At 38.6% G+C, this 12,403-nt stretch overlaps 1 protein-coding gene across 15 annotated transcripts in view; it reads left to right on the top strand.

Annotated features, from left to right (window-relative positions):
* MRTFB (myocardin related transcription factor B) overlaps positions 1 to 12,095 on the top strand; it is a 197,591-nt gene extending 185,496 nt beyond the window's left edge. For 13 of the 15 annotated variants that reach the window (XM_055365839.2, XM_004057239.3, XM_063700150.1 and 10 more), the window contains 2 exons: positions 3,416 to 3,476; positions 6,223 to 12,095. In XM_055365839.2, coding sequence (XP_055221814.1) covers positions 3,416 to 3,476; positions 6,223 to 6,758 — 597 coding nt within the window. In that variant the 3' untranslated portion in view covers positions 6,759 to 12,095. The remainder of the gene's footprint in view (positions 1 to 3,415; positions 3,477 to 6,222) is intronic. The other 2 variants (XR_008672645.2, XR_008672644.1) reach the window with 1 other exon arrangement.
* Positions 12,096 to 12,403: the final 308 nt, after the last annotated feature.

The raw sequence follows: 12,403 nt of genomic DNA, 5'->3' as shown, positions 1-12,403 counted from the left end.
ATAGAAACCATTCATCTGAGAATAATAGCAGAATTCACAGTTGCCACAATTTACCATCCATAACATTTATCCATAACATGCATCATACAAAGAATCGGGAAAATGTAACCTATCTCAAAGGAAAAAGGCTGAGACCAATCCTGAGCTCATCTCGATGTTAGAATTTGCGGGCAAGGTTTTCAAAGCAACTACTATTACAGCTGTCCTCAGTGATGGAAAAGGAAATATGCTTGTAATAAAAGGGATCCATGTGGATACAGAAATGATTTTTAACAACTAAATGGAAATTTGAGAACTAAAAAAGTACAGTATCTGAAATGAAAAAAAAATATAGATGAACTTACCAGAATGGAGATGGCAGGGGAAAAAATGTCATGAACCTGAAGATAGATCATAACTTATCCAATCTGAATAACAGAGATTGTGAAGTGAACAAAGCCTCAGAATCCTGTTATATAATTCAAACAAAACAGTCTAGCATAGGTAGAAGAGAAGTCCCAGAAGAAGAGAGAAAGAACTGAAGAGGCAAATATTTGAAGAAACAATGGCTGACATGTTCACAAATAGGATGAAAGACAAATTTATAGCTTTGAGATGCTCGATAAACAAGCTGGATAAATCACATCACAGTCAAATTGTTGACAAGACAGAGAAAATCTTAAATGCATCAAGAGAAAAAACACATTTCACACAGAGCAAACAACTAATTGATTAATGTCAACCTTTCATCAAAAACTATGAAAACTGGAAGAGTGCAACAGCACGTTTAAAAGTTTTTAGGGAGGAAGAAGTGGAAGGGATTGTCAACCCAGAATTCTATTATCACGTTAAAATATCCCTTAAGAATGAAAGTGAACTAAAGATATTTTCAGATAAAGAAAAATTGAGTTAGTTCATCACCAAAGATAACACTGTCTTGAGGAGTGTATAGCATGTGTAGACAATACTTAAAATAATTAATAAAGGATGGGGGAGGAAATGAGTGGATCTATGTGGTTGTAGGATCTTTATGTTTTATTCAGTGTACAACATTAAGTAGCCTATGAGAAGTTATGTAAGGATCCATACATATGTAAGGATATGTATTGCATATCTATAGTAACAATTTAAAAAATTCAAGATAGCTTTAAAAAAAAAAAATCAATAGAAAGGCCTGGCATGGCATCTCACGCCTGTAATCTCAACACCTTGGGAGGCGAAGTGGGAGGATTGCTTGAACCTAGGAATTTAAGACCAGCCTGGGCAACATGATAAAACCCCATCATTACAAAAAAGACAAAAATTAGCCAGGTGTGGTGGTGCATACCTGTAGTCCCAGCTACTTGGGAAGCTAAAGCAGGAGTATCACTTGATCTCAGGGGGTTGAGGCTGCAGTGATCTGAGGCTGTGCCACTGCACTCCATCCTGGGTGACAAAGCGAGACTGTCTCAAAAAAAAAAAAAAAAGAAAGAAAGAAAAATTAGATTCAAAAATGTCAAATTTTTTTTTAAGGACAGGAAAGAAAAACAGGATAACAAAAAAAAAAAACCCAGATGGGATGAATAGAAGACAAATATAAAATATAAAATAGTAAACCCAAACTTAACCATGTCAGTAATTATAACACATATGACTAAACAATTCAATTAAAATGCAAAAAATTGTCAGAGTGGATATAAAAGCCAGACTCAACTGTATGCAGTTTTAAGATATGTCTGCAAATTCTTTGACATTCCTCTCTGGGTTGGATTTAGCGACTCACTTCTAACTAACAGAATTGGCAGAGGTGATGGTGTGTGACTCCAGAGACTAAGTCATAAAAGGCATGCCCCTTCTTCCTTGCTCTCCCATGGAGTGTTCACTCTGGAAAAGCCAGCTGTCATGCCATGTGGACATGCCAGCAGCCATCTGGAGAGGCTCACATGGAGGGGCACTGAGGCCTCCCATCAATGGCCAGCACTAACTTGCCAGTCAAGGGCATTCCCCAGCCACACCTAGAGTTGGCGGTAACCTGACCAACATCCTGGCTGCAACCTCATGAAAGACCCGAAGCCAGAACCACCCATCAAAACCATTCCTGACCCACAAAACTGTGACATAATAATTTTAAGCCATTATGTTTTGGAATTATTTATAATATATCAATAGGTAACTAATGCATGTATCTACAAGAGGCATACTTTAAATACAAAGACACATTGAAAGTAAATGGTTGGAAAAAGACCATGCAAACAGCTAGCAGAAGAAATCTGCAGTAGCCAGAAGATTTGAACAGATATTTTCCCAAAGAAGATAAATGGATGGCAGATAAGCACTTGAAGAGATGCTCAACATCATTAGTCATTAGGGAAATGCAAATTAAAACCCCTGTGCAATACCACTACACACCTAATGAAATATCTAAAATTGAAAAGACTGACCCTACAAAGTATTGGTGAGAACGGAGAACAACTAGAAATCTTATACCATATACTGAGGGTGGGAGTGTAAAATGGAACAGTCACTTTGGAAAACAGTTCGGCCATTTCTTCAAAAGTTAAACCTACACCTGTCCTGTGATCCGGTCATTCCACTCCTAATTACCCAAGAGAAGAGAAAACACATGTCTATACAAGGACCTGTACACAAATGTTCACAACAACTTTTTTGTAATAGCCAAGAATTGGAAACCCAAATGTCCATCCACAAGTCAATGAATAAACAAACTGCTGTGTTTCCATACAATGCAATACTACTCAGCAATAAAAAAATTAACTGTTCCTGAGGTACACACTATAAGACAGATAAATCTCAGAATAATTATGCTGGGTGAAAGAAGCTAGTCCTTCCCCTACCACCAAGAAACTACACACAGTATGAATCCATTCATATAAAACTAATCCATAGTGAAAGCAAACAGATCCGGGGGTTGCCTACGGATGAGGGGATGAGGGGATGAGGAAACTTTAGGGGCGATGGATATGTTCATTATCCTGATTTTGTTGATGGTTTCATGGGTATATTTATATGTCAAAACATATCAAATTGTATACTTTACATAAGTGCACCTTATTATATGTCAGGTAAATCTCAATAGAACTGAACAAATATGTATAGTGTGATCACCTTTATACAAATTTTTACCTAAATACAAATGAATAAAGACACTTTTAAAATAAGGTATTAGAGGCCTCTCAAAATGCAATTCAGTGATAGAAAAAAAGGGAAGCGTAGAAGTCGGTGGAGCTGGGTACTAACTAGCCCTGTTCTTGCTGTGTCAACTAACCAGCTGTACAGCTTGGGTAAATGGCTTAACTTCTCAGGTGACCTCAGTGTTTTCAAAATTATCACGATAGATTAGAACTAAATTGTCTAGAAAGTCCCTTAGGACTGCTAATTATATAATGCTTCTAGGTTTGTATGAAAGAAACCTAATTTGTACTCTCCTTCATTGTAGATTTCCAACGCTCACAGTCAGCAGATGGATGACCTCTTTGATATCCTCATTAAGAGTGGAGGTAAGTCAAAAGTCACATCAGATCCTCCCAGGAAGTCATCTCTTAACCCAAGTACATGAAAGTTTTTCTTAAGCACTCATAGCTTATCTTTAGATACTGAGAAACGTGTTCTTCTAACTGAATTTACTGTTTTAAAATCTGTTAAATTTAGGCCATTAAAAGAACTTATGGCCAGGCGCGGTGGCTCACGTCTATGATCCCAGCACTTTGGGAGTCTGAGCCCAGGAGTTCGAGACCAGCCTGAGAAACATAATGAGACCTCATCTCTACAAAAAATTTTAAAAATTAACAGGGTGTGATGGCACACCCCTGGGGTCCCAGCTGCTAGGAAGTTGAGGTAGGAAGATTGCTTGAGCCCAGGAGGTCAAGGCTGCAGTGAACTGTGATAGCTTAAAACGGTAATACAATGTGAGATTTATCCACAGATAGATGCCTGCTAAAAAACAAAGGCCAGATAGCAAAGTAGAACCAGATTTAAATTCCATGTTGAAAAGCTTCAGAACTTGTTCCATGCATATGTCATTGTAATGGGATGAAAACATGCCAATACTATCTTAATTATGTGACATCAAGCTACCTAGCATGGGCTCCAGTATCTTTATTAAAATTCAAAGTCAATGCTAAAGCATTTTCTACAATATAATATGAAGTCTTAGATTTATATCATCTTTATTAAAAAGAGACATTAGCCACAAAAAGAATCAAGGATATTGTTGCCTCAGTTTACATATCTTTGAAGTATAAAAATCAATATTTAAAAAAAATTCCTGGATAGTATTTGCACATTTGGAGTAGTCTTAAAATTACCCTGATGAAAGGAGTTTTATTTGAATTTTCAAATAGTGGTCAGAAGTTCTCCATTTATAGCAGGTATTATTTGACACTGAAGTTGACGTTGACATAGAGAATTGATATTTGACTACAGATCTACGCACACAAATAGTATTTTTTGCTAAGAATTATATTGGCCTTACAAAAATAACTTCAGCTGGCCAACCCCCGTGGCTTATGCCTATAATCCCAGCACTTTGGGAGCCCGAGGCAGGTGGATCACTTGAGGTCAGGAGTTCAAGACAAGCCTGGCCAACATGGTGAAACCCCCGTCTCTACTAAAAATACAAAAATTAGCAAAAATTAGCCGGGTGTGGTGGCAGGCACCTTAAACTTGGAAATTAAAATGTGACACAATCAAGCTATTTTCTAAAATGGGATTTTTTTTTAATGACAAAGTATCCAGTGAGTATATTATTTCATCTTGTCTACTAATATCAGTAATAACGAGAACCAAGTTTTATACAGTTATAAGACTAGTTACTTGTGACACTGTGCCTTGCCCTGCCTGTAATCCCAGCACTTTGGAAGGCCACGGCAAGCGGATCACCTGAGGTCAGAAGTTCAAGACCAGCCTGGCCAACATGGTAAAACTAAAAATACAACAATTAGCTTGGCATGGTGGAGGGCACCTGTAATCCAGCTACCCAGGAGGCTGAGAGGCAGGAGCATCACCAGAACCCAGGAAGCAGAGGCTGCAGCGAGCTGAGATCATGCCACCGCACTCCAGCCAGCCTCGGCAACAGTGCAAGACTCCGTCTCAAAAAAATAAAAAAAATAAAAATAAAAAAGACTAGTTACTTAGATGACACTTAAAGCTTTCAAAACAGTTTTAGAGATGACTACTGATAATTAAAAGTAACAAACCATTCAAAAATAAATGCAGTACACACAGTTGACAATTCATTTATAGGAATCAAATTGTAAGTTCCTTCTCTCAGCCATTTGCACATAGCAATCATTGAGCTTTAAGAGGTATTGTTAATTTATTTTTCCTAGTGTATCTGCATATAAATGAAACCAATCATAGCCTCATAAAACTTAAGATACTTCATTCATTTATGTAGTTTAGTGAACGCCAGTATTTATAGAAGATGGTCTGTTAATTTGCTGCCTGATCTGGCAAGGAATAACACATAATGAAGACATTTACCAAATCATCAAAATTTTATATAAGCTCAGAAAACAAGACCAAAAAGTGAAAGAGATAACCAAGTGATCCACCTCACCTTAAAAGAAAAGGATCAAAGGAACCATGTGTTAGCTTTAATTCAGAAATGAAATCAAATGTCATTGTATATTTTCAGAACTTTACACAGAATGCACATGGCTAAATTGGGTACCCAGTCCAACTGTAATGATAAAAAAAAAAAAAGGAAAAAAGAATGTAATTACCTCTTTCATAATATTGAGGATGTACTTCATGTCTCAGCACAAACTCAGGATGTACATTTCAACATTTATATTAGGAGTATCATGTTGCTATAGATAGATTCATAGGATGATATGAGCCCTATCTTAAAACTTTAATGACAAAATAACGACTCAAAAATAAAATAATCTAAAACCATTGATACCTACCTAGTGAGATACAACTGCTTTTAATGCTTAGTCTTACTGAGAAGAATTTAAAGCATATCAGAATGTAATAAACTGGCCTTGGACAGTCTGCTGACTAAATTTACAACAAAAAGGAATGTAATAAACTTTTATGTTTATCTATTTGACTAAAATGATCCATCATCCTAAAGGTTGTCAAGGATTGTACCTGACCAATAGCATTCTCTACCTACTTCTAAGACGGACGTGCGTAGAAGGAATCACATAATAGTAATGTAACTGTCCTAGTAATTAATAAAAATTTTTAAGTAGTAGTAAATCTTCAGTTACTAATTACTTCATTTATTTTACACAGAGATCTCCCTCCCCATAAAAGAAGAACCTTCTCCTATTTCCAAAATGAGACCAGTGACAGCCAGCATCACCACAATGCCAGTGAATACAGTGGTGTCCCGGCCACCACCCCAAGTCCAAATGGCACCACCTGTATCTTTAGAACCTATGGGCAGTTTATCTGCCAGCTTAGAGAACCAACTAGAAGCTTTCTTGGATGGAACTTTACCCTCAGCCAATGAAATTCCTCCACTACAAAGCAGCAGTGAAGACAGAGAGCCCTTCTCTCTGATCGAGGACCTCCAGAATGATCTGCTGAGTCACTCAGGTATGCTGGACCATTCACACTCACCCATGGAGACTTCCGAGACCCAGTTTGCTGCAGGTACTCCCTGTCTGTCTCTCGACCTGTCAGACTCAAACTTGGACAACATGGAGTGGTTGGACATTACCATGCCCAACTCCTCTTCAGGACTCACTCCTCTCAGCACCACCGCGCCGAGCATGTTCTCTGCTGACTTTCTAGACACACAGGACCTACCGCTGCCATGGGACTAACGTCACAGATTTCTTTTCTGAGAGTTGATGAGGTGTAAGAACATGAAGATTCCAAAAGGTCAGTTTGTAGAGATAGATCTATAGTTGCATTGTTGCAATCAAAATATGTTGTCACAGAAAGAATAGGTGGAAGGTCATAGCCTGGAACCCAAGTTTGAAAACATTTCATTGTGTTCAGTAGTGAATTTCTACAGTTTAACATAGCACAGGGCCTTCTGAAAATCGCACTTGTCAAAGACGACTCATCTATTTCTCCAGACTTCAGTAAAGAATGAAAAGTACCTTTAGATAAAAACAAAGAAGAGTAATATATGCAGCACAGTGACGTTAGGGTTCTGGTAATTAACTACATTTAAATCTCTGGTCACTTTAAGACCCTAAATAAAAGGCAGACAGCTCCACTCAAAAACTAAGGCTGATGTGAGGGAGGTGAGAGGTCACTGCACTTGGTACTTCCTAGAGATGGCCGGAGCCAGGCCCAAGACACAGCAGAGGTCAAAGGCAGTGGAGAGCCTTGGCCAGTTCAGTGACAGCTTCTGGCTGAAGACTTTTGGTTCTATTCAGAAACCTGTGTCGTTTTTTTGGTGTTGTAGTTTATTTTGTGATTTTTTGGAATCGTACTTTATATTTCCAAATTTAAATTTAAATGCAAGATCTTTCAACATAAACAGAAGATACCTACAAAATACTGTCAGAAGTCCAGGTATACTGATGACACTGAAAATTCTATTAGCAACCTTCTGGGTTGGTTAGATTTATTTTAATGTATATATTAGACATTTGTATGTACGCTCTGACATTGTGATTTGTACAGCCTACGTTGGGATAAGGAAATGGGTATCCAAGGTCCTAGTTTTTTAATAGCTCGAATATTTCTAGAGTACTTGAGCCACATGTATTTCTGTATTTAAAGAATTGCTGACTAACTTTCAGGTAACCAGACCCATCTCAAAGAACCAAGAAAAGGCTTTAGCATGAAATATCTTTCTGAGCTGGCGAGTTAGAAGAATGGAAGGTAAGGGAAAGGTCTGTCATCTACCCAGGACATTCCCATGATGAGTACAGGTCAGACTGTGCCACGAGGTGGGCCTCCACGTCCCTGCCCTGGCCCTCTTTATTCTGTCACTAACCCTGGTTATCATTTTACAGGCTTGTAACTGGATATTCTACCAGAGCTCTCACTATATTGTCAAGCCTAAGATTGAAAAACTGGAGGCTTTATTAGTGTTTTTATATAGAAAACAGTTATTACATATTTGTTAAGTCAAGTCATTTCTTAAGAATTTTCTAAAATGCCAACTATCACAGGATTATTTCAAGCTACTCATTGAGGTATATGACAAAATGTAAATAACAAAAAACTGAAATCTACCAAAAGAGCATGGAGATTTTTCTTAAATAATAATATTGTGCTCTCCACCTCACCCTTGTGTAAACCCTCAGGTCAGGTTGGTTCCCCTGGGTCACAAAATGGTAAATGTTCCATACTGACATGCCGGAGGCAGCCTGACCCGTTATTTGGAAAGAATTTGTGAATTATTTCTGGGTTTGTGTTTTGCCTAAGAGCTAATCTTATTTCTGATTTGTGTGTGTGTGGTTTATAAATTTTACTACGTGTAACAAAAGTCTGCTTTTCCAGCATGAGCACACTGGAGCCCTCTGCTCACTGGCACTTCCTGACTCAAAGGCACTAACAGTGCTCATGTGCCTTCCAGACGGTTCAAGGCAGAGGCCACTGTGCTCAGTGTAGTCTGTGATGAATAGTTTAAGTGTTCAGAAATTGGTAAACCAACGCACGGGATACAATAACTCTCTGTTAACCAGAACACCGTCATTTGACCAAGCCCTACAAGAGTTTACCACACTAGATGTTCTGTGAATCCTCGAGTCAGTTCCATTGAGAGGGGCCTGTCTCCAGGGCCAGGCTATTTACTTGGGAAAGTATTTTTCTTACAGATCTTGGCCACAGTTTTTTTGCTGAGGGTTTCTGTCTGGGCCTGTCAGGTCCATACTTAGACCCTGAGCATCTTCTTCATTCAGATTTGAATGGCTTATTCAATTAGCACCAAATATCAGTGGGACTGTAGAAGGTAACCGAACACTAGTACCATTGACTCTCGTTGAATAACTTTATATTTCCATAATCCTGAATTGTGTAGATAGTGTTCTAGCTCTCGGGTCCCTTTATTGCGTTTTAAAATAGGGTTTGAAACATGCCACAGGAAGGTTGCTCTCCAAAAATACACAGTGCAGTGCAAGAAAATGCTATCTCATTAGCCTACTCTCCTATGAATTGCTAAAGTGCCCACTTCACATATGTGTTTAAACCTTTATAAACCAGTATTTCACTTTTAAAAAGACAAGGCATCTCTACCCATTAACTCTGCAAGCCACTCCACTTGCACCATTCCGCTTGACCCTCCTCTCTCCTGGCTTGGGTCGCCAGCCAGGCACCTGTGACACGAGTGCTGCTCTCCAGGATCTCCACTACATGTTCCAGGTTAGAGTGAGGACGCGCTATGTGCTCACACTCATGTGACATGACCAAAGATGATACTCTGTAAACAAGGCCCTTCTGACCTGACTCAGTGCGTGTGATGGTGAGTGCAATGAGGAAGGGTGGATATTGACTAAAGACTGGTTGTTGTTGTTGTTTAGGTTAGTGTCACAGCCATTACAGCACAAGTCAAAGTCGCCAGTTGAATTTTCATTATGCACGTGTGTGGTTTAAGCAGTGGTACTGTTGTATGTCATATTGTAAAGTATCATACTGCCAAGAAAATAACTCCTAGAAAGGCATTATCTCACATCCCCATCTTACTTTCCTACATGTTCTCAAAACACAGTAGTACCAGTCTTACCTTTCTGCTGTATATAGATAATCAGATCATCCTACTGGGGGTGGGATGAATTTAAAAAGTTATACCAAAATTTCTGTAAAGTCTTTGAAAGTCTAGGAGTATGTGGTCATCTTGTACATTTCAGCAAAGCATCCACTAGGAAACCTCATAGGACAGTGTTAGTGGTTCACGTTCTAGTGTTTTTCCTGAAATGTGCAATCTACTGTATAGTATTGCCCACATAATTGTACATAGATGTATTCTGAATTTGTGGAATTTCTTGCTTAGATACTATTGTGTTTGTTTCATATGAATATTTTTGTAATTCTAAAAGAGATCTTATTTAAATTTCCTTTTTAAAAGCCGCATGGTTCTGTGATCCATGTAACTGACACTTTTTGGCTTTCAGTGCTGTTTAGAAACAGTGGCAAAGGCAGGGTGGTGTTGCCTGCAAGCTGCTGCCTATGGAAGGCAAAGTCATAGTAATGAGACAGCACCTCTGAACTGTGCAGTCAGCATACCCTGAGTGATGGCTCAGGGGCGCACTATCTATTTTGTCACCAGAGCTGACTCAGGCTTCCTGGACCCTCAACCCCAGATCATTCCAGGCAGCATAGCTTTCTTCACAGTCCTTTCAGAATTCCCAGGCTGAAATCAGCCATAGCAGTTGACAAAACAGCTATCCCCACAAGTGATGAGATAGTCCCTTTACTGTCCTCAAATGGACTTGGCCTTAGAGACGTGGTAAAGCACTTCGGCAGGGTTTAAAATATTTGTGAGAAGCCCACATTTCAGTATACATCCTCACCGGCTTCCATGCACCCACCTGACGGTAGCCTCACAGAAGTCCTGGCTGTCACTCAGGTGGGGAGCTCATGGTGCCGCTGGGGACTTTTTAGAGAAATGTAAAGAGAGTAGCTATTCAGTGTCTACTAGCAGAGCAACGTGTCAATTTAACCAAATTCACAAATAACCTTCCATTTTTCAATATCTGCTACTGTAAACATGCATATTGAATACTGACAAGAGAATACCCATACAAATCGTCCCACCGCCCTAGAGGCCACAAAATTAGCCCAAAATTATCAAAGAACGTTAACTGGAAGGTCAGGTTTTTCAAGGAACATAGCTTACAAATGCATCAGTGTGTATCTGGAGAGCATCCTAACTGCATTTCAACTCATCTTTTAAGTGATTTCAGTCAAAACTGGAAAACAACTAAGATGTAGCAATTTTTTTTTCCTGGTTCAGACCTTCAATAATTTGCTCATTCAGCAGTCTCTCTGAGCTACATTTTTATTTGTAAAGTGACTTTGTCTGCATGGCAATAAGCAGGTGCGTGTTTTTTCCACATTCGCCCTTTCTTGCAGTATCCAAGGAAACACATCATTACAAAGGGTTTCTACCTGAAATCTTTCATGGAAGGCCTACAATTCGAAAAGCTGCACATGTTTACAGAAGAGCTCTTACCCTCCATGCAAACACTTTGCTCTGTGGTGTCACAGCTTTGTGACAATAAGATGGCAATCTCGGATCTACAAGGTGCTGTCGGGAATCAAATAAAATATGTTATCAGAGATATCATCACATCTATAGTGTTTAACAGAGCTTTATGCCAACTACTAAGACAAAGCTTTAACAAAGTTTATAGAATACTGAAACTCGTAACAATTACCTCTCTACGTGATGCTGTAAGGAATCTTGCTAATTTGGTAGGAAGAGGAAGCATTTAGGAAAGGGTTTAGTATCTACCAAAAGTACTTGACCTCAAGTAACCAATAGTAATGCAAACTTGCTTTAAAGGAACCAAAGGCATTGCCAAGTATTTGCCAAAAGGAGGCACTTTTTATTTAAAATTTGAGACTAATGAGATCTCAAAAATCAGTCCCAAAAAGGTATTACCATTTAAGGTTATAATTTTCACTAAGATGTAGATATTTCTCTTATTGTTTTCATGTAAAATAGTATAGAGTTGTTTTGTTGGTTTAAGAGTAACATTCAGTAGTAATACAAAGTTTTTTTTCTATGTAGAAATTAGTTTTCTTCTTTTCCTGCTTGCAATAGAAATGCAATGTGATAGGTGTTTCTCTTCTTATTTTCATTGTCACATTATGTCTTAGCATCTCACTTTATGAAAAAAAGGAGAAAGATACCAATCTACAGAGCCCTGCTTGTTGAAGCACTAGTTTAATCAACAAAAAATTATGGCAATCGGGGGTCCATTCATGTATTGCCTTTATGTTGTTTTTTAAAAAGAAAAACCATGATGCCTTTGTATTTGCTGTTTGCACCCCTGAAATCAATTCCATATCATGTTTGAATGCCATACATTTTGCACATGTACTGTACATAAGTAATGCATACTGTATTTTTATATGTGTGCACATTTATCATCAGATCTTTTGTACATAGTGGCAGTATTGTAGCTGATCGGGAAATGTTTGATATCTCAGCAATTTTGCATTTTTGTGTCTCAAATAAAAGACATTTTGATGTACTATGATTCTTGCTGTGCAGAGGAAAGACCACTCCCTATGGGTTGGTGGAGCCATTGTAGACTGTGGAACGGGAGTGGATTTATTAGGAGGAGACACTATACCTTTAGCATACAACTCAAAACAGAAAGCCACCAGGCCAAGCCTGTGAACTTGTCACCCTCCCCTGGATCCAAGACCATGAAATACAAAATAGAAACTCACAGGTACGAGCTGAACTTGAACATGTCAAGATTTACACAAAGTGAGTTTCTTTCTTCCACAATGAAAGTTAGAAATATGTAGTTCTCCCTAGGGGGTTGATTTTCAC

The sequence above is a fragment of the Gorilla gorilla genome, chromosome 18, assembly GCF_029281585.2.
Source record: "Gorilla gorilla gorilla isolate KB3781 chromosome 18, NHGRI_mGorGor1-v2.1_pri, whole genome shotgun sequence".
NCBI lineage: Eukaryota > Metazoa > Chordata > Mammalia > Primates > Hominidae > Gorilla > Gorilla gorilla.
The sequence above is the reverse complement of the archived record's forward strand: the minus strand, read 5'-3'. Positions and strand labels throughout refer to the sequence as shown.